This window comes from Phyllobates terribilis, unplaced genomic scaffold (assembly GCF_046119375.1).
Source record: "Phyllobates terribilis strain yellow unplaced genomic scaffold, ASM4611937v1 Scaffold_4__5_contigs__length_816908805, whole genome shotgun sequence".
In the NCBI taxonomy this organism is placed as follows: Eukaryota; Metazoa; Chordata; class Amphibia; order Anura; family Dendrobatidae; genus Phyllobates; species Phyllobates terribilis.
The window spans coordinates 80861006-80886110 of NW_027362764.1; the positions used below are offsets into that span (position 1 = coordinate 80861006).

General features: G+C 45.6%; 1 protein-coding gene across 1 annotated transcript in view; it reads right to left on the reverse strand.

Annotated features, from left to right (window-relative positions):
• Window positions 1–3471: 3471 nt before the first annotated feature.
• The window catches only part of LOC141265025 (patched domain-containing protein 3-like), a 61866-nt gene continuing 40232 nt past the window's right edge, over window positions 3472–25105 (reverse strand). The window contains exon 4 of the mRNA XM_073677563.1: window positions 3472–5541. Coding sequence (XP_073533664.1) covers window positions 3878–5541 — 1664 coding nt within the window. The 3' untranslated portion in view covers window positions 3472–3877. The remainder of the gene's footprint in view (window positions 5542–25105) is intronic.

The window sequence follows — 25105 nt, forward strand, 5'->3', positions numbered from 1 at the left end:
TGCTACTATGCCCAAAATTATTTTCCAGGCAAGATGCAGCTAAAAATTATTATTAATTTCAAAACTGGTGGAGCTTGGTATAGATGGCCTAATACAATGAGTACTACACACTGCTACTATGCCCAAAATTATTTTCCAGGCAAGATGCAGCTAAAAATTATTATTAATTTCAAAACTGGTGGAGCTTGGTATAGATGGCCTAATACAATGAGTACCGCACACTGCTGCTATGCCCAAAATTATTTTACAGGCAAGATGCAGCTAAAAATTATTATTAATTTGAAAGTTGGTGGAGCTTAGTATAGATGGCCTAATAGAATGAGTACCACACAATGCTAATATGGCCAAAATTATTTTCCAGGCAAGATGCAGCTAAAAATTATTAATTTCAAAGCTGGTGGAGCTTGGTATAGATGGCCTAATACAATGAGTACCGCACACTGCTACTATGCCCAAAATTATTTTCCAGGCAAGATGCCGCTAAAAATTATTAGTAATTTGAAAGCTGGTGGAGCTTAGTATAGATGGCCTAATAGAATGAGTACCGCACACTGCTAATATGCCCAAAATTATTTTACAGGCAAGATGCAGCTAAAAATTATTTTTAATTTCAAAGCTGGTGGAGATTGGTATAGATGGCCTAATACAATGAGTACCACACACTGCTACAAGCCCAAAATTATTTTCCGAGCTAGATGCAGATAAAAATTATTACTAATTTGCAAGCTGGTGGAGCTCAGTTTAGATGGCCTAATAGAATGATGCTATGCCCAAAAGGTTTTACTTGGCTAGGTGCAGTAAAAAAAAATTGTATTCTATACACAGGTGGTGTAGCTTGCAACACAGATAACGCTACTCCACTGACTAACACACACTGCAAGAGGCCAAAAAGGATTTGCTTACCTAGATTTAGCCAAATGCTGTGAAAAACATTTGCACAGCACTGGCACAGACCTGCCTGGCAAAAAGTCCTAGGAAATGCTGTAAAATAGTCCTCAAAAGGACTGCAATTACAATTAGTCCCTACTCCCAACCTATCTATTTCAGAGCACAGACCTGCCTGCTAAAAGTCGTAGGAAATGCTGTAATCTAGTCCTCAAAAAGGACTGCAATCACAACTATTCCCTACTCCCAAGCTATCTGTATATTTCATAGAAAATTGGCTTGAAATTAACACTGAAAGTATAGCGCACACAGCAACAGCGTTGCTGTCTAACACGCAGCTGCAGCAGTGAGAAAATGGTGGCGACGGGGAATGGTTGGGTCTTATAGGGAAAGGACATGTGACATACACAGCCAATGACACATACCCTTGCTTGTGTGAAAAAAAGCTGTTTGCTCCGTGTGTGCGCTGCTGATAGGCTGACAGATTGCACCTCCCCACCGTAAATGCGGGAAAGAGAAAAAAAAATGGAGATCTTCATTATTTCTGCAGAGATCCATCCCCTGCCCCTCCCCCCGCCCCACTGTACACTCAAACTGCATATTAACATTAATTTTCAGCATTACTGTGAAAAAATCCAGTTATGATTTTGGTGCACGAACAGTTATCGAACATAACCTCGAACAGCCGGATTTTTTTCAAATCGTTCGTGTTCGCCGAACGGCTCGAACACCGCCCAAAACAGCTCGAATTTGAGATTGGCGAACAGCTCGAGTCGAACAACGCTCATCTCTAATTATAAAGCAGTAGGAGGCTGTCAAAACATTGCATCTACTCCAAAATGGTATCAGCAAAAAAAAACGATTATTGTCTTTTTGTTACATTATTTTTTAAGTGGGAATCTATTTTTCTATTGCATTCTAATTTCCTTATATCATACAACATTTTTTATATGTGATGTACAGCTCTGGCAAAAATTAAGACACCACTGCAAAATTTTCAGTTTCTTAGATTTTTCTCTTTATAGGTATATGTTTGAGTAAAATGTACATTGTTGTTTTAGTCTATAAACTACTGACAACATGTCTCCGAACTTCAAAGCTAAAAATTTTGTATTTATTTGCAGCAAATGATAAAGTGTCAAAATACTAAAAAAGAAACAGTGCTTTCAGACCTCAAATTACTTCTGTTTTGAACTGTGAAATCAATATTTGGTGGACTAACCATGATTTTAATCACAGTTTTTATTAGTATTGCCATGCTTTCCACCAGTCTTTCCATGCTTTCCAATAGAAAACTGTTCAGTGGTCTCTTAATTTTTGCCAGAGCTGTATGTTATATACCGTAATACTAAACAATCACACGTTCAAGACCCCAAAGCGATTAAAAAATAATGTAAAAATATAAAAGTTTTTTAAAAAAATATAACATTTAAAATTTTCAACACAACAACGAAAGTGTGCATGTTGCTTGTGCTCCTGTGCATTCCCTGTATTTTCTCCAAACTTGCCTTCCGTCAAGCACATCTGGGACGTCATTGGTCAACATTTGCAAAGGGAGCTGCCAGCAGTGGATCTTGATGATTTGCCCAAGTGCATTTAGTGTGGTAGAACATTCCTCAGACATTTAATAACATCATTGATTGCGGCCCATGTGTGTAAGTGCGTGTAATTCTGCATGTGATGCTCATACTCAATACTTAATAGATCAAGATGTTTTGAAACATTTGTTTCCATTTTTTCATTATTTGCTATCAATAACATGCGTATCCATCCTCCTGTGACTTCCATAATGTCATCAATTTTCCTTGTTGTTGCAATTTCAATGTTAAAGGGAACCAGTCACGTCATTTGTATCATGTAAACTGTCCCCAGGTTGTTGTTGTGATGAGCAGCTTGGTGAACTAAACATAGCTTCACTGCGCATGCGCGGGGAGCTGCTCGTCACGGCGCACGTGCGGGGAGCCGATGGACAATGCGCAAGCTCAGCTTAAAAATACACATTGCGCAAGCGCTGATTATAGCACACACTGCGCAAGCGTGGCACAGAGTACACAGTGCGCAAGCACAGATTTGAATGCGAGGATGCAGGTGACATTGCCGCTCGTTATGGGGACAGAATTCAAATTGAATGGGCCACGACTTAATACATTGAAGAACACCCCTTTGATTGAACGAGCAAGTAAGATATAACTATATAAAGTGGTTTTGACATATGATTATAGCGCTGATTTTCATTAAAAAATCATGTTAGTGATGCAGATTGCATCACTAACAACACATGGGGACAGTTTACATGATACAAATGATGTGACAGGTTCCCTTTAAGGAGTATATAAAGCTACTATACATTGCTAAGATCTTATGAAAATACACAAGAATGATGAAATAAAAATATCTGAAATAATTTACAAGAATAATACAACAAAAATGAAATAATTTAAGATTAATAATCCTAAACACATAAATAATTACACCTGTCTTAAAGTAATGTGTATATAGGAATTTCTGGCAATACATAATACATGTATAAGTGTACAGTACAAAAGTAATAACTGTAAATACATAATATAATGGAACAACACCGACTTTGCTAGAAAATTTTATTTTGTTTTTGTGTTAAGTAAATTGAAATCCTAATTTTGGAAATGACTAGGTGAACTATAAGATCCATACGGTACGTGTTGAGGTCTAGCTGTATATGATAACTCTGTTTCACTCGTAGCTATGTGGCTGCCAATCGGGAATATATATTAATGTAGATTAGTTACTGAAGTGTATGTGAACCGGGATTAGAAAACATTTCCGGTTTTTCCTTTTACAGTGCAACATCTGCCCAAGGGTTGTGTTTGGAATCGGATCTTCATAAAGTGAATAGGGATCAGCTGCAATAACACATACAACCTGTGGGCAGATGTGGTAATTTTTTTTTTAATCTTTGGAAAACTAATCCTGTACAAACCTAATCTTCACAATACATTTTGGGAGTATCCAATTAAGGGCAATCGGGATCATCATATGGTGTTGGAATTTTGGTTATTTTGTTGTCATAACCATTAAATTTTGTCTCTCTTTGACCACTGTCCAACCTTTGCTTATCTGTATGAGCTTTAATCATTTTAGCATCATCATTCCTCATACAGTTACCAAACAATGTTAAAAACACAGGAAGGAAAATAAGTCCATGTATTAAACCAAATGCAATGACCAGGAATATAATCTTAAAAAATGTTCTGAAGATGTAACTCTGAGCTGCAGATAGGGCTACCACCCCCAGGATGGTGGACACAGCACCCTGTACTATAGGATAACCAAGAGAATGTAAGGCATCAGTCAACTTTTCATTTACGTTGGCTTTCTGATTGGAGACGTAAGCATAAGTAATGTGAGCAGAGAAGTCTACAGAGAATCCAATGCAGATGACGAGGTTGATCATGGAGATGGAATCTAAGTTAACGTCCCAGTATGCCATGAAACCCGTAACACCTACTATAATAGACGCTATGGTGAATGTCACCCACAACGAGCAAAGAGGATTCGGAATTAGCAGGAGTGAGATTACAAACATGGCGGCAGCAGCAACAGCGACATTTTGGATGGTGTTATCTATGATTACGGCATATTGGTCAAAATATATAAATGCAGGATGATAGACAAGGACAGGAATCTCACAACTCTTTGCTGTATCTCGGACTTGGTTCAACATGTCTCTCTCATCCACTGCTGAAGTAACGTTTACAGTCTGGATAAAGAAGCGAGACGCCATTATAGCCCCCAACTGAATGTCCACATCTTGTTTAAAGTCTGGAACTACATTGAATAATCTTGATAAATTACTGATAAAGTTGTTTTTATCACTGATGTTCAGGTTCATCTTTTTAGCCATGTCAATGTATACACTCATCCAAGACTCGGAGAGAAACCCACCACTAACATAGGAATTATTTATAAATGACTCCATACACCTGTCAATCTTACTCTGGACATCTGAATCCCAGTATGAAACCTCCTCAGTCACCACAACCATAACTCTAGGACCATACTCTGAAAAATATAAGTCATCATCATCATAGAAGGAACGAACATAAGAACTATCAGTAGCTAAATTTCGTAAGTCAATTCCTTCCTGAACTTGAAAACACCCGTATATACTGCTGGCCAGATATCCTCCATACAGAATAAGAACAAAGACCTTAGTCCAGATGTTTGTGAGGAATGGACCATAATGCTTACGAAAAAAACTAGTCATGGGATGGTCAGTCTCTTTACCAGTGATATGGCTGTATCCTCCTCCAACACAACACATGTTATATGCAGGCGAACGACGGTCATCTTTGTTTTCTGCTACCTTCTTACAAATGAACCAGTGTCTGTTACTCTCTTCTCTTCTGCCATTGAGAGCTAAGAAAGCCCCAAAACATGTGACATTGTACAAGAAACAGAACAAGATGGCGGTCCCGGTGTAGATACAAAATGACTGCACTGACTCGAAAGAAGTCAAAATACCAATGTAGAAAGCGAGAACATCGGTGAGGGTCGTGATTGTTATGGAGACAGCAGCTTCCGCGTACGTCTCAGCCATTCTTTCTTCAACTTTATCCTTAACTTTAGTTTGTTGCCAGCTGGAAATCATGATGAACATGTCATCCACTCCGACACCTAGAAGTAACAATAGTAGCAGCCATAAAATGTTTTAATACACAATTTAATAAGGAATGTGCATGAAGACAAGGGTGATTTTTGAGATGTTTAATTAAAAAAAATGTAACAATTGCAATTGTATTAACTAATGAAACACAAATTTACAAAATATACAGCTTTCTTTAGTACACATATACAGGTGCATCTCACTAAATTAGAATATCATCAAAAAGTTAATTTATTTCAGTTCTTCAGTACAAAAAGTGAAACTCAAATTTATAGATTCATTACAAACAGAGTGATCTATTTCAAGTGTTTATTTCTGTTACTGTTGATGATTATGGCTTACAGTCAATGAAAACCGAAAAGTCATTATCTATTCAAATTAGAGTAATTAACAAAAAATAACTGCAAAGGCTTCCTAAGAATTTAAAAAGGTCCCTTAGTCTGTTTCAGTAGGCTCCACAATCAAGGGGAAGACTGCTAACTTGACAGATGTCCAGAAGACAGTCATTGACACACTCCACAAGGTCCCAGAGTCTGGAGGAAGAGTGGAGAGGCCACAATCCAAGCTGCTTGAGGTCTAGTGTGAAGTTTCCACAATCAGTGATGGTTTGGGGAGCCATGTCATCTGCTGGTGTAGGTTCACTGTGTTTTATCAAGACCAAAGTCAGCGCAGCCGTCTACCAGGACATTTTACAGCACTTCATGCTTCCCTCTGCCGACAAGCTTTTTGGAGATGGAAATTTCATTCTCCAGCAGGACTTGGCCCCTGTCCACATGGCCAAAAGTACCAATACCTGGTTTACAAACAACAGTATCACTGTGCTTGATTGGCCAGCAAACTCGCCTGACGTTAACCCTATAGTGAGTCTATGGGGTATCGTCAAGAGGAAGACGAGAGACCGCAGACCCAACAATGCAGACAAGCTGAAGGCTGCTATCAAAGCAACCTGGGCTTCCATAAGAACAGCAGTGCCACAGGCTTATCACCTCCATGCCACGCCGCATTGATGCACTAATTAATGCAAAAGGAGCCCCGACAAAGTATTGAGTGCATTTACTGAATATACATTTCAGTAGGCCAACATTTTGGATTTTAAAATCATTTTTCAAGCTGTTGTTATAACTAGTGTTGAGCGATACCTTCCGATATCAGGAAATATCGTATCGGATTGGATCGGACCGATACTCAAAAAGTATCGGATATCGCCGATTCCGATACAGGAAACCAATGCAAGTCAATGGGACACTAATATCGGAATGAAAATAAACCCTTTCTTTCCTTGTAGGTTAATTCTACATGAAGTAAAACAACTAAGAATAATGTAGAATGTATGCGAAAAGCCGGCAATTCATCAGCGCATACACCGGTACCCGACAATTTACAACAGAAAGATTAGAGCTTCACACATAGATTAGATAGATAGAAACATGTCAGTCACATATATATGAAGTACAGTGACAGTGTTGGTTACTGTACTTGTCATTTAGTGTAAAGGATTTCTTTAAAAAAATAATAGTGTTTTCGTGCACCGTCTCTTTAAGAAAGCCGGCCGGCAATTCAGCATCTGTACCCGACAATTTAGAATAGAAGGAATAGAGAATCACACATAGATTAGATAGATAGAAACATGTCAGTCACATATATATGAAGTATAGTGACAGTGTTGGTTACTGTACTTGTCATTTAGTGTTAAAATAAAGGATTTATTTAAAAAAACATTGGCGTGGGGTTCCCCTTAATTTTAGTCTCTATCGGAGGTTAAGCAGACAGCTGGGGCAGATGTTTGAAGCCTGGGAAGGGGGTAATACCCACGGAGCTTCCCAGGCTACTAATATCAGCCCCCAGCTGAATACATAGCCTTTACTAGCTATTAAAATGGGGGACCCCCCCAAAAAAATGACGTGGGGTCCCCCCTAATTTAATACCTAGCAAAGGCTAGGCAGACAGCTGGGGGCTGATATTAATAGCCCAGGAAGGGAGCCATGAATATTGGCCCCCTCCCAGGCTAGAAACACCAGCCGTCAGCCGCCCCAGAAATGGCGCATCCATAGGATGCACCAATTCTGGCACTTAGCCTCGCTCTTCCCACTGCCCTGTAGCGGTGGCAGTGGGGTAATAGGGTTGGGGTTGATGTCAGTTTATAATGCCAGCTGACATCAAGCCCAGGTTGGTAATGGAGAGGCGTCTATAAGACACCCCCATTACTAACCCCATAGTCAAAGTTAAAAAAAAAAACACAAACACCCAGAATAAAGTCCTTTAATTGAAATAAAGACACAATTCTTTATTGTTCTAAATTAAACCATACTTACAGTCACGCCCATTCCAGCTGAAGCCAACGATCTCTTGCAATAAAAGAAAAATAATAAACCAACATCATCCTTACCTTCCCATGGATCCCACGACAGCTTCAGCTCTGCTACATCGAGATGACAGGTTGGACCGCAGCAGAACGCTGCCATCCAGCCTGTCATCCCGCAGACACTGAGAAGCGCAGGCATGCTTGCGCTCCTCAGTGTCTCTCTGTGACGGCATCCAGATGAGCCGAGTTCATGTCCAATGAACTCAGCTCACCTCATGCACGTCACTGACAGCGTGGGAGAATTCTCCTGCACTCAGCGCTTCAACCTGTCATCTCGATGTAGCAGAGCTGAAGCTGTCGTGGGATCCATGGGAAGGTAAGGATGATGTTGGTTTATTATTTTTCTTTTATTGCAGGAGATCGTTGGCTTCAGCTGGAATGGGCGTGATGGTAAGTATAGTTTAATTTAGAACAATAAAGAATTGTGTGTTTATTTCAATTAAAGGACTTTATTCTGGGTGTTGTGTTTTTTTTAAATACTTTACTAGAAATTCATGGTGGTCATGTCTAATATTGGCGTGACCCCATGAATTTCGGGCTTAGGGCCAGCTGATAATGCCAAGCTGGCCTTAACCCCTTTATTACCCAGTGAGCCACCGCACCAGGGCCCTGGATGAGTTGGGTACAGCGCCAGAAGATGGCGCTTCTATGAACGCGCCATTTTCCGGGGCGGCTGTGGACTGCAATTTGCAGCGGATGGGGCCCAGAAAGCTTGGGCCTCCCTGCGCTGCGGATTCCAGCCCCCACCAGCTGCCTAGTTGTACCTGGCTGGACACAAAAATAGGGCGAAGCTCCACGTATTTTTTTTTTAATTATTTCATGAAATTCATGAAATAATTAAGAAAAAAAGGGCTTCCCTATATTGTTGTGTCCGGCCAGGTACAAATAGGCAGCTGGTGGTTGGGGGCAGCCCGTTCCTGCCTGCTGTACCTGGCTGGACCCAAATATAGTGCGAAGCTCCACGTCAATTTTTTTTAAATTATTTCATGAAATAATTTTTTTAAAAAAGGGCTTCCCTATATTGTTGTGTCCAACCAGGTACAAATAGGCAGCGTGTGGTTGGGGGCAGCCCTTTCCTGCCTGCTGTACCTGGCTGGACACAAATATAGGATGAAGCCCCACATCAATTTTTTTTAAATCATTTCATGAATTTCCTGAAATAATTTTAAAAAAATTGACGTGGGGCTTTAAAAAAAAAAATATGTGGGGCTTCTCCCTATTTTTGTGTCCAGCCAGGTACAACTAGGCAGCTGGGGGATGGAATCTGCAGCGCAGGGAGACCCAAGCTTTCTGCACCCCCCCCCCGCTGCAAATTGCAGTCCGCAGCCACCCCGGAAAATGGCGCGTTCATAGAAGCTGGATGCTGTACCTGGCTGGCATACAAAAATATGGCGAAGCCCACGTCAAAATTTTTGGGAAAAATTAATTAAAAAATAAATAATAATTTAGGGGCTGCATCTTTATTAACTCCTCAAATGTCATTTAGTGTTAAAATAAAGGATTTATTTAAAAAAAAAAATTGGCGTGGGATCCCCCATAATTTTAGTCTCTAGCGGAGGTTAAGCAGACGGCTGGGGCAGATGTTTGAAGCCTGGGAAGGGGTTAATACCCACGGAGCTTCCCAGACTACTAATATCAGCCCCCAGCTGAATACCTAGCCTTTACTAGCTATTAAAATGGGGGACCCCCCCAAAAAAATGACGTGGGGTTCCCCCTATTTTAATAGCTAGCAAAGGCTAGGCAGACAGCTGGGGGCTGATATTAATAGCCCAGGAAGGGTGCCATGAATATTGGCCCCCTCCCAGGCTAGAAACACCAGCCGTCAGCCGCCCTAGAAATGGCGCATCCATAGGATGCGCCAACTCTGGCACTTAGCCTCGCTCTTCCACGCTGCCCTGGTGCGGTGGCAGTGAGGTAATAGGGCTGGGGTTCATGTCAGCGCCAGCTGCCATGAAGCCCAGGTTAGTAATGATGGGCGTCTATAAGACACCCCCATTACTAACCTACAAAGTGTTAAAAAGAAAAAAAACACACTACATCCAGAAAAAAATAATTTATTTGAAATAAAACACACCATTTTATTTAATTCTTAGTTTACTAAAAAAAAATAGTTACCTGTCCACGTTCCTGCGCTGATCTCCCATGCACAGCTGTCAAATCTGGAGATGGTGACAGCTGTGCATGGCTGCTGTAAGCTCACACTGCCGGGAACACGTCCGCTCCCGGCAGCGGGAGCCCCTGACTGAGGTCACCGGAGTGCATTCAGTCAGCACAGCTCCGGAGACCTCCTTTACGGCAGTGCTGTACCGTGGGAATTTCTCACGATACAGCAGGGCCGTAAAGCAGCTAACCGGAGCAGCACTGCCTGAACTCCGGCGAACCCGCTTATGCAATGACGGGGCTGCTTTACGGCCCCGTCATTCTAGCGGCGGCGGCGGTTCAGAGCGGTCACATTCTATGTGGCTGCTCTGAACTGGAGATCTTCGTGGGACACTCGTGGACTACTATGGAGGGGTAAGGATAAGGTTGTGGTTTATTATTTTATATTTTATTACAGGAGATCGATGGCTTCGGGGAATTCGGTGTCTAGGTGAGTATAGGTGTAGTTTTTTATTTTTTACTTTATTTTAGGTGGCGGGGACAGGTAATGTATGAACTAATTTATTTTAGGTAACCACTGGCCACCAATGACATGTATTTAAAATTTATTGGGGACCAACAACCCCCCCAAAAATATGGGGGCTTACATAAAACATGTATAGGGGCAAAAATAGAAAACTATGGGGGACAAAATAACATATGGGCCAGTTTAAAGGGCAATTTAAATAGCAGGATCAGGCTGATGGGAACTACTGCTCCCATCAAGCTGATCCTGCTGGCACGAGTGGACGGGGGACAGACATAGGCCGATGGGAGTAGTAGTGTCACATCGGCCTATGTCTGCCTGCACGCACACACCCGTAGACATCGCACAAACACCGCACACACCCCCAGACATCGCACAGACACCGCACACACCCGCAGACATCGCACAGACACCGCACACACCCGCAGACATCGCACAGACACCACACACACTCGCAGACATCGCACAGACACCGCACACACTCGCAGACATCGCACAGACACCGCACACACCCGCAGACATCGCACAGACACGCGCACATACCATTCATGACGGGCTGATGGTCTGGGAGGTGAGGCTGACCTGTGCGGCCGTGGGAATTTTCATGTGAGTTCATGCAATGCAGTCAAGCATGAACTCGCATGAACCCTCCGAGGGCACCGCGGCGACTTCAAATGAACAGCTGATCGGCATCACCTGATACCTCAGCTGTTCATTTGAAATAACCGGCGGGAAAGCGCAGCACAGAACAGGAAAGCCGGCGGTGAAGTCTTTTCACTGCCGGCTTCCCCGCCCGAGTCCTTCGCTCATCGCTCCTTGGTGCTGCGCTCCCCGCCCGGTCCTAACTTACGATCGGGATGGGGGGAGCGGAGCATCGGGGTGGGAGGCTGCAGGGAAGCAGTATGGGGCTGTGTGATTGTTTAAAAGCCGGCGGCTTTTTACCGCGCGCCGGCTTTTAAACAATCAGGAGAATTCTCTCACGCTGGGATGGCATTCTGATGACAGGCTGGATCTCAGCTGAGCGCTGCCATCCAGCTTGTCATCCTTCAGAGACACTGCAGAGCGCAGGCATTATGGGAACTTCCGATTCCGGTATTCGATATTGTAAAAGTATCGGAATTAAGTATCGGAATTCCGATACCGCGAATATCGGCCGATACCCGATATTTCAGTATCGGAATGCTCAACACTAGTTATAACGTATTCTAATCTGCTGAGATAATGACTCTTGTGTTTTCATTGGCTGTAAGTCATAATCATCAACATTAACAGAAATAAACACTTGAAATAGATCACTCTGTTTGTAATAACTCTATATAATATACTAGATGGTGGCCCGATTCTAATGCATCGGGTATTCTAGAATAGGTATGCGGCCGACCGGGCGCAATCAGCAGAGCTGTATTTAAATTTGGCACCAAAATCGCTGATTGGTCGCGTTCGGCAACCGCGACCAATCAGCAAAGCGGTGTTTAAATTTGGCGGCAATATCGGTGATTGGTCGCGGGCGGCGGCCACGACCAATCAGCAAACCGTGTTAGTGAGGACTGGAGAGCGTGTTTAAATTTGGCACCAAAATCGCTGATTAGTCACGACCAATCAGCAGAGCGGTGTTTAAATTTGGCGCCAATACTGCTGACTGGTCGCAGCCCCCGACCGCGACCAATCATCAGAGCGATGCAGAGCGGTGTTTAAATTTGGCGCCAATACTGCTGACTGGTCGCAGCCCCCGACCGCGACCAATCATCAGAGCGATGCAGAGCGGGGTTTAAATTTGGCGCCAAAATCGCTGATTAGTCGCCGGCCGCGACCAAACAGCAGTGCGGTGTTTAAATTTCGCGCCAAAATCGCTGATTGGTCGAGGCCGGCGACCGCGACCAATCAGCAGAGCGTTGTTTAAATTTGGCGCCAAAATCGCTGATTAGTCGCGGCTGACGGCCGTGACCAATCAGCAGAGCGTTGTTTAAATTTGGCGCCAAAATCGCTGATTGGTCGCGGCCGCCAGCCTCAACCAATCAGCAGAGCGGTGTTTAAATTTGGCGCCAATCTCGCTGATTGTTGGCGGCTGGCGGCCGCCACCAATCAGCAGAGCGGGGTTTAAATTTGGCACCAATAATGCTGATGGGTCGCGGCCGGCGACCGCGACCAATCAGCAGAGCGGGGTTTAAATTTGACCCCAATACTGCTGATTGGTCGTGGAGTCGGCGACCGTGACCAATCAGCAGAGCGTTGTTTAAATTTGGCACAAAAAACGCAGATTGGTCGCGGCCGGTGGTTGCGACCAATCAGCAGAGTGAGGTTTAAATTTGGCGCCAATACTGCTGACTGGTCACGGCCGACAACCGCGACCAATCAGCAGAGCGTTGTTTAAATTTTGCGCCAATACTGCTGATTGATCTCGGCCAGCGACCGCGATGAATCAGCAGAGCGTTGCTTAAATTTGGCGCCAATCTCGTTGATTGGTCGCGGCTGGAGTCTGCGACCAATCAGCAGAGCGCTGTTTAAATTTGGCGCCAATCTCGCTGATTAGTCGCGGACGCCGGACGCGTCCAATCAGCAGAGCGTTGTTTAAATTTGGCGCCAAGTTCGGTGATTGGTCGCGGCTGGCGTCCGCGACCAATTAGCACAGCAGTGTTTAAATGTGGCGGCAAGATCGGTGATTGGTCGCGGGCAGCGGCCGCGACCAATCAGCAGAGCGGTGTTTAACTTTAGCGCCAAGATCACTGAGTGGTCGCGTGCGGAGAGCGCGACCAATCAGCGAATCGTATTGGTGAGGAGCGGGGAGCGGAATCGTTTTAGTGAGGACCGGGGAGCGCCGCTGCCTGTGCGGGTACTTCCGCTGCGAGAACCCGGGACCTGAGCGGGCGCTCGGAGCAGAAGTATCCCGACCCGCAGCGCCGCTCCCCAGTCCTCCCTTCACACCCTAGCCGCTGATGTCCCCACAGTATCCGCATGATGTTACAAAGGTCCGAACATTTGTGTTAAAAATCGGTGATTAGTCGCAGGCGCTGCCCGCGACCAATCACCGATTTGGGCGCCAAATTTAAATATCGGCCGTGACCAATCACCGATCTTGGCTCCACATTTAAACACCGCTGTGCTGATTGGTCGCGGCCGATATTTAAATTTGGCGCCAAAATCGGTGATTGGTCGCGGGCAGCGCCAGCGACCAATCAGCGATTTTTAACACAAATGTCCGGACCTTTGTAACACCATGCGGATACTGTGGGGACATCAGCGGCTAGGGTGTAAAGGGAGGACCGGGGAGCGGTGCTGCGGGTTGGGATACTTCTGCTCCGAGCGCCCGCTCATGTCCCGGGTTCTCAGAGCGGAAGTATCCGCTGACATCCATGCGGCTAGGGTGTGAAGGGAGGACCGGGGAGCGGCGCTGACATCCAATTGGTTGCGGCCGCTATTTAAATCTGCCGCACAAATCGGTGATTGGTCGCTGTCTTGGCCCGCGACCAATCACTGATCTTGGCGCCAAAGTTAAACACTATTGTGCTGATTGGTCGCGGATGCTGACCGCGACCAATCACCGATTTGGGCGCCAAATTTAAATATCGGCTGCGACCAATCACCGATCTTGGCTCCACATTTAAACACTGCTGTGCTGATTGGTCGCGGCCGATATTTAAATTTGGCGCCCAAATCGGTGATTGGTCGCGGGCAGCGTCCGTGACCAATCAGCACAGCGGTGCTTAACTTTTGCGGTAAGATGAGTGATTGGTCAGGTCCGAAGACCGCGACCAATCATCGAATCGTCTTGGTGAGGACCGGGGAGCGGCGCTGCCTGTGCGAGTACTTCGACTGCGAGAACCCGGGACATGAGCGGGCGCTGGCAGCAGAAGTATCCCGACCCGCAGCGCCGCTCCCCGGTCCTCCCTTCCGCATGGAGGTCAGCGGCGCCGGCGGTCCTTCCGCTGCTACCGGCCGGGAGATGAGCGCCTCGCGCCGCTCATCTCCCAGCTGCATCTCCGTCCCGCAGATGGGTCCGGCGGTCGGGGTCCTTCTGCTGGTACCGGCCGGGAGATGAGCGCCTCGCGCCGGTCATCTCCCGGCTGCATCGCCGCTGAGCTCTGTCCCGCAGATGAGCCGCTAACGGCCGCCATCTTTTTTCAGAAATCCCGCGGCGCTGATTGGCCGCTGGCGGACCAATGAGCGACGCGGGATTTCCTGGACAGACAGACAGACGGGATAAGACAATTATATATATAGATGAGTTTCACTTTTTGTATTGAAGAACTGAAATAAATTAACTTTTTGATGATATTCTAATTTAGTGAGATGCACTTGTATATCTATCAATAGTTTAGGACTCATTTTCGTTTAACCAAACATTCAGATTTTTTTCCCTCCAGCATGGTATAGAAATTTCAAAGAGAAACTAATATCTAAATTTAATATCTAAATTTTTACAGATTCATTCCCATTCATCATGCACATTAGCTGTTGTGCCAGATTGGTTTTAGCGCTGGATCAGAAAATGGTATATGCAGGTGGACGGCTGAAGGAAAGTAAAGATCTAAAATTATAATGTGTCAGGTCACAGGCAAATGATTAAAACTAAGAATACTAAAAATAAGAATCTTAAGAAAAACTTCCTTATTTTAATCTCAGATATTAAATTTAATTTGCTCTTTTTGGTTTAATTGTGTGGTGTTGCCATGTCTAGATCCAAAAAGCTTAGAAAGAAGGTTATTCATGCATATAAGTGTGGAAACGGCCTGGATATAAATCCCATGAGGATGCTGTTGGGTTATTTGAAATGCGGTGGCCAGTCAAACAGGAGAGAGAAAAATCTTCTCCCAGTCAATGTAAGAGTGGTAGACTGTTATGTAAACTGTCTAGGACCCACACTTATTTGGAGAACATGGGGCTCCTGATTCATTAGGTGAGGTGGCCACTGCATATAGGAGGAAAATTAATTGAGAGGTGGAAGCACACTTCCATCAACGTGGATAGCTATAGTATTTTAGGTTAAAGGTGGACATAAATCTATCAAGTTCAATCTATAACCTAACATGTTGATGCAAGGGAAGGCAACCCACCACCCATGAGACAGATGCTAATTTCCCCATATTAGAGAAGAAATTCCTTCCTGACACCACATACGGCAATCAGACTAGTTCCTTGGATCAACGTCCCATCACAGAATTTATGCCCCTAACCTGTAATGCTTATCAAGGAGGCATCCAGGCCCTACTTGAACTTTTTTAGTGAATCAACCATTACAACTTAATGTGAGAGAAACTTCCATAGTCTCACTGCTCTTACAGAAAAGAATCTCTGACTGTGATGATTAAACCTTTTTTTTCCCATAGACGTATACCCCATTGTCACTGTTGCAGGCCTTGGTGTAAAATGATTATTAGAAAGATCTCTGTACTGTCCTTACATACACCGTGTGCACAATAATTAGGCAGTGAGTATTTTGAAAATATCATTTTTATGCTGATTTTCCACCTCCGAGCTGTATAAACTTGAATGCTTATTGGATGAAGCAGATCAGATGATGTGTATTTGTATAATGAGGAGGGGAGGCCTAAGAAGATCAACATTCTTTATCAAGGTGTGTAGAATTATTAGGCAGCTTGTTTTTCTCAGGAAAATTGCCCCTAAAAGAGATTTATCTGAAAAGTCAATTTGTCAAATTGTTACAAGGCTTAAAGAGGGATGCAGCACTCTTGAAATTGCTAATATATTGGGGCGTGGTCACAGAACCATCAAAAGTTTTGTTGCAAATAGTCAACAGGGTCACAATAAATGTGTTGAGAAAAAAAGACTCCCACTAACTGCCAAAGATTTGAGAAGAATGAAAATTGAGGTGACCAGGAAGCCATTATCCTCCAGTGCTGTCCTATTCCAGATCTGCAACCTCCCTGCGGCCCAGATGTACAAGATGTTCAGTGCTCAGAGACACGGCCAAGGTAAAGAAGGCTGAACCTGACCACCACTGAGCAAGACACAGAAGTGGAAACACCAAGACCTGGCTAAGGAATATGTGAAGACAGATTTTTCAAAGGATTTATGGACTGAAAAGATGAGAGGGTCTCTTTACAGATCAAATGAATGGGCCCATGGCTGGATAGTAGTGATGAGCAAACTCGCTCGCCACTGCTCGGTACTTGCCCGAGCATCACTGTGCTCGACGAGCTCGGAGAGTATTTCCGAGTTGCTCGGACGGGAACCCAGGTCCCCTCCCTGCATGTTTGGCGCTCTTTAGAGAGCCACTGAACATGCAGGGATTGCTTGCCACGCACTGTAATGCCGTAGCCTTGTTGGTTGTGGGCATTACAGTGATGGGCTGGCCGCACAGCCTCATCGGGTCCATATAAGACCTGGCGCCGCTAAGCTCGTCACAGTCTACCCTGGCAAAGTATGGAGAGGTGCTGCTGTGTGAGGGAGAGATTTGCTTTATAGTTAGTATAGGTATTCCACAAGATATATATATATATATATATATATCTGAACTAACATTCCTTCTGAGGACTAATCCAGCTGCATATAATCAGTGCTAGGCAGGAGTTAGGCAGGCAGGCAGTGTATGTGGCAGACTGCAGTGCATATAGCACAAAAGGGTCCATTGAACATCCTGTCTGCTGCTGTAATAATTTCAGATATTTGTAGACATAGCCCCAGATATCAGGGGCCAGGGCAATTTTTTTATGTTAATCCTGGTTACTTGCTTAAAAAGCAATCCAGAGTAAACCATTTTTCTGCTCCATTTGCTTGTTAGCACTGCACAATACAGCCAGGTCTGTTCCATATTTGAGCGATAAAAATCCAGAAATTTGAACTGAACATGGAAAATATTGGTATCCTTTTCCATTCTGTTGCAGTGTGTCAGTCAAGGTATTCACACAGGCTGTCTGTGAAGAATAGTATTAGTAAATTACAGGCTAGCTATTTAAAACCGTGGTTCTCTGTTAGACATATCACCTATAAGAATGTTCCAAAATCAGCCATTTCTTCCATTTTCATTTCGTTGCAGGGTGTCGGTCAAGCTATTCACACTAGGTGTCTGTGAAGAATAGTATCAGTAAATTACAGGCCTGCTATTTAAAACTGTGGTTCTGTGTCAGACATATCACCTATAAGAGTGTTCCAAAATCAGCCATTTCTTCCATTTTCATTTCGTTGCAGTGTGTCGGTCAAACTATTAAAACTAGGTCTCTGTGTAGAATAATATTAGTAAATTACAGGCCTGCTATTTAAAACCGTGGCTCTTTGTCACACGTATCGCATATAACTGCGTTCCAAAATCAGCCATTTCTCGTGAACATGGAAAATATTGTCCTCCATTTAAAACGGGCAAGGTGCGTGGCAAGGGACAGGGAAGTGGACATGATGGTGATGGTGCATGGAGAGGACGTGGCCGTAGGCAAGCTGAAATTGTGCCACAACAAAGACCCACATCTTGTCGCTCTACCTTCCTGTCCCAATTACTAGGGGACCGCAGCTCAACACTATTGTACCCAGAGCAGTGTCAAAAGGTTGTTGGCTGGATAGCAGATAATGCTTCCACTAACTTTGACAACACCACAAGCACCCTGTTTTTTGGCACCACCACCAACCTGTCTTCCACACAGTCAAGTGTCAGTAGCCATGAGTCTGGACCGCATATTCCTCACCCTGATCCTCCTTCCTCCCACCAGGCCGAGTGTCCGGAGACAACTGATCCCACACTTGGACACTCAGAAGAGCTGTTCACTTTTCCATTTGTAGATTCGGGCCTCTTGCCCGGCCAGCTTCAAGCGAGTCAAGAGGAGAACGCGTGTAGCGATGCCCAAATATTGGAGCAGCCATGAAGGCAACAGTGGAAAAGTGCAATTATTGTCGCAAGAGGTGGATGATGATGATGAGACACAATAGCCAGAAAGTCAGGAGGAGGACCAGGGTGCGGAAGTGGAAGACGAGGTGGTGGATGATATAGTAACTGACCCAACCTGGCAGGGGGACATACAGAGCAAGGACAGTAGCACATAGGGGGAGGGAGGCGTAGCACCAAAACAGGCAGGAAGAAGCAGTGTGGTGGCTGCAGACACAAGGCGGGAAAGCGTTCCTTGTAACGCCAACATGACGAAAGTTGCCAGTACAACTGTTAGGTCTTCCCAAGTCTGGTTATTTTTTAAAGACTCCGTAGATAACCCCAAAAAGGCCATTTGCACCACCTGCCAGGCCACCATCAGCAGGGGTAACAAAACTAGCAGCCTGACCACCACCAGCATGATCAGGCACATGACAGCAAAGCACCCGACTAGGTGGGCCAAACGCCAGGGTCCAGAAACAGTGTCTGCGGGTGACACCACTGCTTCTTCCGCAGTTGTCTGAGCACATCAATCCCCTGTCCATGGTGCATGTTAAGATGCCCCCTGCCCTGCACCTGTCGTTGCACACTCTCAATTAGCACCATCAGCAAGCACATCCTTGTCCCAGTGCAGCATTCAGTTGTCCCTACCCCAGTCCTTGGAATGCAAGCGCAAATACGCAGCCAACGCCCCACAGGCCACACTACTAAATTCACACATTTCGCGAATGCTTGAGCTCAAAATGTTGCCTTTTAGGCCCGTGGAGATGGAAGCTTTCTGCAACCTGATGGCGGCAGCCGTCCCTCGGTACTCGGTCCCCAGCCGCCACTATTTCTCCCGGTGTGCTGTCCCCGCATTACATAAGCACGTGTCCCACATTAGCCATGCCCTCAACAATGCAGTTACTGGAAAAGTCCACCTAACCACGGACACGTGGATAAGTGCTCGTGGGCAGGGACTGTACATCTCGCTGACGGCATATTGGGTTAATATAGTGGAAGCCGGGACCCAGTCGGACCTTGGGATGGAACATGTCCTCCCGACGCCAAGGATTGCGGGCCCTGGGTCAATCAGGTTTGCCCCCACATTCTACAGCTCCTGCACCTCCTCCTCCTTCTCTTCAGCCTCCATCTCCGAAATGACCACATCAGTTGCAAGCTGGAAGCACTACAGCACTGCCTTGGCCAAGCGGCAACAGGCTATGCTGAAGATAATATGCTTAGGTGACAAACCACACAACACTGAAGAGTTGTGGACAGCTCTGAAAGAGCAGGCAGATCTGTTCCTGACACCACTAACCCTACAGCCAGGCATGGTCGTGTGTGACAAAGGCCGGAACCTGGTGGCGGCTCTGAGGTGAGGCGAGTTCACACATGTACAATGCCTGGCCCATGTGATTAACCTCATGGTTTAGCAGTTTCTCAAAACCAACCCAGATCTGCTGGATCTGCTTGTCAAAGTACGCTGTGTGTGCCCATTTTAGAGAGTCAGCTACAGCTTCCGCCGGCCTTGCCGTGCTTCAGCAGTGTTTGCAGCTTCCAGCACACCGACTGATCTGTGATGTCCCCATGCGCTGGAACTCTACACTGCAGATGTTAGGAAGGATTTGTGAGCAAAAGACAGCAGTTGTTGACTACCAACATCAACAAGGCTATCGGTATTCACGTCAGACTCCACACATAAGACCTCAGGAGTCGGCATGGATGTCAGACATCTGTCACGTCAGGTGTGGGAAAGACTAGTGCAACATAGAGGGAATAGGGAAAGGGAGCCCAGACACAAGGCAAAGGGGGAAGTGGAGACCTCTTAGTCTGGTCTAGCATCACCCTATCTCAACTACTGTCCCTATATTGCCTCCTCAGCAATCACCGACACGTGCCTCGCCCTACTTTCCCTGGCGTAAGGCTACGGCTAGGGATGGAAGGAGATGAGCAATAGTTAACCTCCACTAAACTCTATAGACAACAAGGGTAGACAGAACAGGGGAAACATAGTTTAGCTTTAGATGAACTCCAAATATGCACACGGCCTCAAGCTGCAGAGAGGACGAAGTACAGCTCCTGCTAGGCTTCACAAGTAGAACAGAGTATAGCTGGCAACTCCTTCTCAGACACACCAGGTATTTATACACCCAGGCAGAGAGCTAATTAGCAGGGGGACATACAACTAAGCTGTTTGCAATGCCAAACGTAGAGATCTCCTGCAACCAACTGCAGGGAGACTGTCTGTCACTTCTGACACGCCCATGACAATATCTGTACCATCCTCCAAAACTTTGAGGACTCCACCAAGATGATGAGTGGCGATGACGCCATAATTAGCATCACCATCCCGCTTCTCTGTCTTCTGAAACGCTCTCTGCTCACAATAAAAGAGGATGCATTGAAGGCGGAGCACAATGAGATGGAGCAAGGAACCATACAGGGTGATTACACACAGCCCAGGATCATCTCATCCCAACGTGGATATGGTGACAATGAGGAAGAGGAAGAGGAGGAAGAACAGGAGCCTGCGCCATAGACAGTACTATTGTCATATTGTGTGTTCAGCATGGATGGCCTGAGGACAGGGATGAGGAGGAGGAGGATGAGGAGGAGAGCATGGTTAGTCGTTGCTACTTTGCAGTCAGGCACATGTAAGAGGGTGACCGGGACGGTCATGCGCCTCTTTCCCTTTTGTGAATGTGTTGTTCTACTATGTGTTTATATATGAATATGTAAATGTCTATTGTCTAATGTTAGTTACAGGGACAGTATATGTTAGGAGTGGATGGTATATTATATTAGGAATTGGGTACCGTGCAGTGGTGGGCGCAAGAGTTTAGGATAGAAATAGTTAATATGTTTAGGAATAGCTCCAGTGTAGAAGGAGCTGGGGTAGTAACGGAGTAGTTTGCCCAGCAACCGATGGAGACAGTTGATGATTGGTCCAGTTGAAAAAGGGGGAGGAGTTTGGATCAGAGGGGAGAAAAACGGTTATTCCTGTCAGGGATTAGTTCATTCAGAGCAGTTGTTGCTGTTGGTAACGTTAAAGTATGTGCTGGAGGATTACTGAGGGGAAGCTCGGGGTCCTTGAGGCTGAAGGTCAATAAGGATACTGACGGTCGATGATAGAAAGAGTTAGGCTGCTTGGGCAATGTTGAAGCGCTAAACTCTGAGTAAAATTCCCTAAATGTTTGAGGCCTGTAGACGGACTGATGGAGCCGGCCTTCACAACTCCCAAAGAGGGGAGAGCGGACGGGGACATACCTGAGGAGAGTAGGACCGTGTTCTGGAAAGCTGTGGTACCGGGAAAACTAATTCTGAGGATAGGGCCGAAAAGGACCGAAGAGAGCATGACAAATGTAATTGTGATGTGCAAAGGAACGAGATCTGTGACCAGAACTGAGCAACAAAAGGAGGTTAGTAAAGTTATGTTATATAAAAGAGAGACTGTGTGACAATGACTGCTGGCCTCCAATGGCTGGATTCCTAAAGAAGATGGAGGAGCAACCGGAAACTGTAAGTGTTGTACACAGCATGCAAAGCACAATACAACACGGACATTATTTTGTATTTGTGGGTGGTCAGGGTGAGAATACAATACCACAGCAGTCTCTCGCCACTACTACCACCCTGTACCCCTTACAAAATTGGCGTAGTCGGCAGGATTCAGAGTCCTCGCATATAGAGAGCAGAGGAAGCCCTGAAACAGTTAAAATGGTGGCCGTTAGAAGTCTCAAAATGGCGGCCTTTGAAAATTCTAAAATGACGGATGATGGCGCAGAGGCTGGCAATAGCTGCACTCATCGTGGACGTTCTAAACTTAAAATGGCGCGAAAATCCGTTTGGCCTGTGCAGTGGCCTGTGCCCAGAAGACCACCTATCATCAGTGGAGCTCGCCCCCGGTGGGCGCAACGGAAGAAAAAGAAACCCCACCGATTGCTGCGAGTCAATGGAGAATGGGAGGGGACTCCTAAGAAACGGGCAGGTGAGACGGAAGAATACCCACCCCAGATGAGGCAGAGCGGTAGAGGAGTGCGCTTGAAGCAGAGCGGGCTGGAGCCATTGCTGGTGAGAATGATAGAAAAGGAGCAGCAAGTCATGGAGCGGTATGAAGTGACTAGAGAGATAATGGCCGCAGTATAAAGCATGGTGGCCAGATGTGAAGGATTTGCCCTGTGATACCCCAGTTGTGCTGGTTGCACTGAAAAAAAAAGAAAAGAGGAACTGTTCCGCATTCCCGGGGACAGAAGTCCCTGAAGAGTTTGAGGGTTACTGAAGTGACCAAAAGTACGGTCACTGTTGTAGACTGTTCTGTTTCTCTCAAAGGATAAGCAGCCCTGATGGCACTGAGAAGGGATCAGTGCTGACCGGATGGCTGAAAGTTCAGTGAGTTTATTGTTTTACCCCCATCCAAGTTTTTTCGCACGTTGTGCATTCCCCTGCTGGATTACAGGACTACAACCCTGAAAAGGGTTAAAAGCCTCTTGTGCCTGGACTGTGTGCGACTGCTCTACAGACTGTGCCTTTTTTTTATTCACGGACTGCCTTTGTACTATCTTGAACTCATTTTGCAGGAGCTGATGAGCAGCACACTTGCTTTAAAGGGGCTGTAGCCAGCAAAAAGGAGGAAGGGGGAAACTGTCAGGATGACCCAAGGATTGTGCCGGGTCACTGCTCCAGGACTGTCGGAGCTGATGCAAGCTGGCCAGTGAGCTATTGTGTTCATGGAAAGACTTCATGTGTTCGGCGAACCTGGAACAGGATTTGTTGGCCAATGGGCCTGTTATGGATACTGTTATGGGCCTCAGGAGCAAGGAGGCCAGGGTCAGTCAGACCAGTGTTTAAAAAAAAGTACTTGAACACTCTGTGTCGGGTTTCCCGGAGCTGTGGGACCCAGGTCAAGCGGACCCTCTTTGGTGAATGGACGGCCCGATGTGCGAGCCGGGTTGAAGAAGTAACAGACTTTGTTCCCATGTACATGGACACTAAACCCTAAGAAACAAATGCGATCTTTGTTTGTTGCATCAGTCTAAATGTAGTAATATATGCCAATACACATGTTAGTATTCTACCAGTACCATATGGTTGGGGACGACCATATTTTAGAAGGGAGGAATGTAAGAGGGTGACCGAGACAGTCATGCGCCTCTTTCCCTTTTGTGAATGTGTTGTTCTACTCTGTGTTTATATATGAATATGTAAATGTCTTTTGTCTAATGTTAGTTACAGGGACAGTATATGTTAGGAGTGGATGGTATATTATATTAGAAATTGGGTACAGTGCAGTGGTGGGCACAATAGTTTAGGATAGAAATAGTTAATATATTTAGTAATAGCTCCAGTGTAGAAGGAGCCGGGGTAGTAACGGAATAGTTTGCCCAGCAACCGACGGAGACAGTTGATGATTGGTCCAGTTGAAAAAGGGGGAGGAGTTTGGATCAGAGGGGAGAAAAACGGTTATTCCTGTCAGGGATCAGTTCAGTCAGAGCAGTTGTTGCTGTTGGTAATGCTAAAGTATGTGCTGGAGGATTACTGAGGGGAAGCTCGGAACCCTTGGGGCTGAAGGTTAATAAGGATACCGACGGTCGATGATAGAAAGAGTTAGGCAGCATGGGGAATGTTGAAGCGGTGAACTCTGAGGCAAATTCCCTAAACGTCCAGGCCTGTAGAAGGACTGATGGAGCCAGCCTTCGCTACTCCCAAAGAGGGGAGAGCGGACGGGGACATACCTGAAGGGAGTAGGACTGTGCTCTGGAAAGCTGTGGTACCGGGAAAACTAATTCTGAGGATAGGACCGAAAGCGACAGAAGAGAGGATGACAAATGTAATTGTGATGTGCAAAGAAACGGTATCTGTGATCAGAATTGAGCAACAAAAGTAGTTTAGTAAAGCTATGTTATATAAAAGAGAGACTGTGTGACAATGATTGCTTGCCTCCAATGCCTGGATTCCTAAAGAAGATGGAGGAGCAACCAAAAACTGTAAGTGTTGTGCACAACATGCAAAGCACAATACAACACGGACATTATTTTGTATTCGTGGGCAGTCAGGGTGAGAATATAATACCACAGCAGTCTCTCGCCACTACTACCCCCCTGTACACCTTACAAAATCATTGCTGAGTTTATGTTACGCTGCCTTTCCCGTGACCCTCACGTTGTCCAAAATTTTGGGTGACAATCATTACTGGTTGGTGACACTTCTAGACCCACGCTACAAGGAGAACTTTCTGTCTCTTACTCCCACACTGGGCAGGCCTAATAAAATGGGGCAGTACTAGAATGCCCTTGTTGTGGAATTATTAAAAAAATTCCCATCTTAAAATGCTGGCGGCAGAGGTCACGGTTTGTTGGACAACCAAGGAGTGCAGGCGAAAGAGACACAAATGCAATCCAGCAGAGGCAGGGGAACACTGTCAAAGTTCTGGGACAGTTTTGTCAGACCCTCCCATCGCACAGGCCCTGAGGTGTGGGGTACTCTCCCAAGGAGGGAAAAGTTTCGGAAGATGGTGAGGGAGTACCTTGCTGACCGTACCAACAGTGATTCCTCTGTGCCTTATAATTATTGGATATCCAAGCTGGACACGTGGCATGAACTGGCTCTCTATGCCTTGGAGGTCCTGGCCTGCCGTGCCACTAGAATTTTGTCAGAGCGGGTTTTTAGTGCCACCGGTGGAATTATAACCGATAAGCGCATCCGCCTGTCAAGTGAAAATGCTGACAGGCTGACTCATATAAAAATGAACAAGGGTTGGATTGGGCCAGACTTGTCAACACCACCAAATGATAGCAG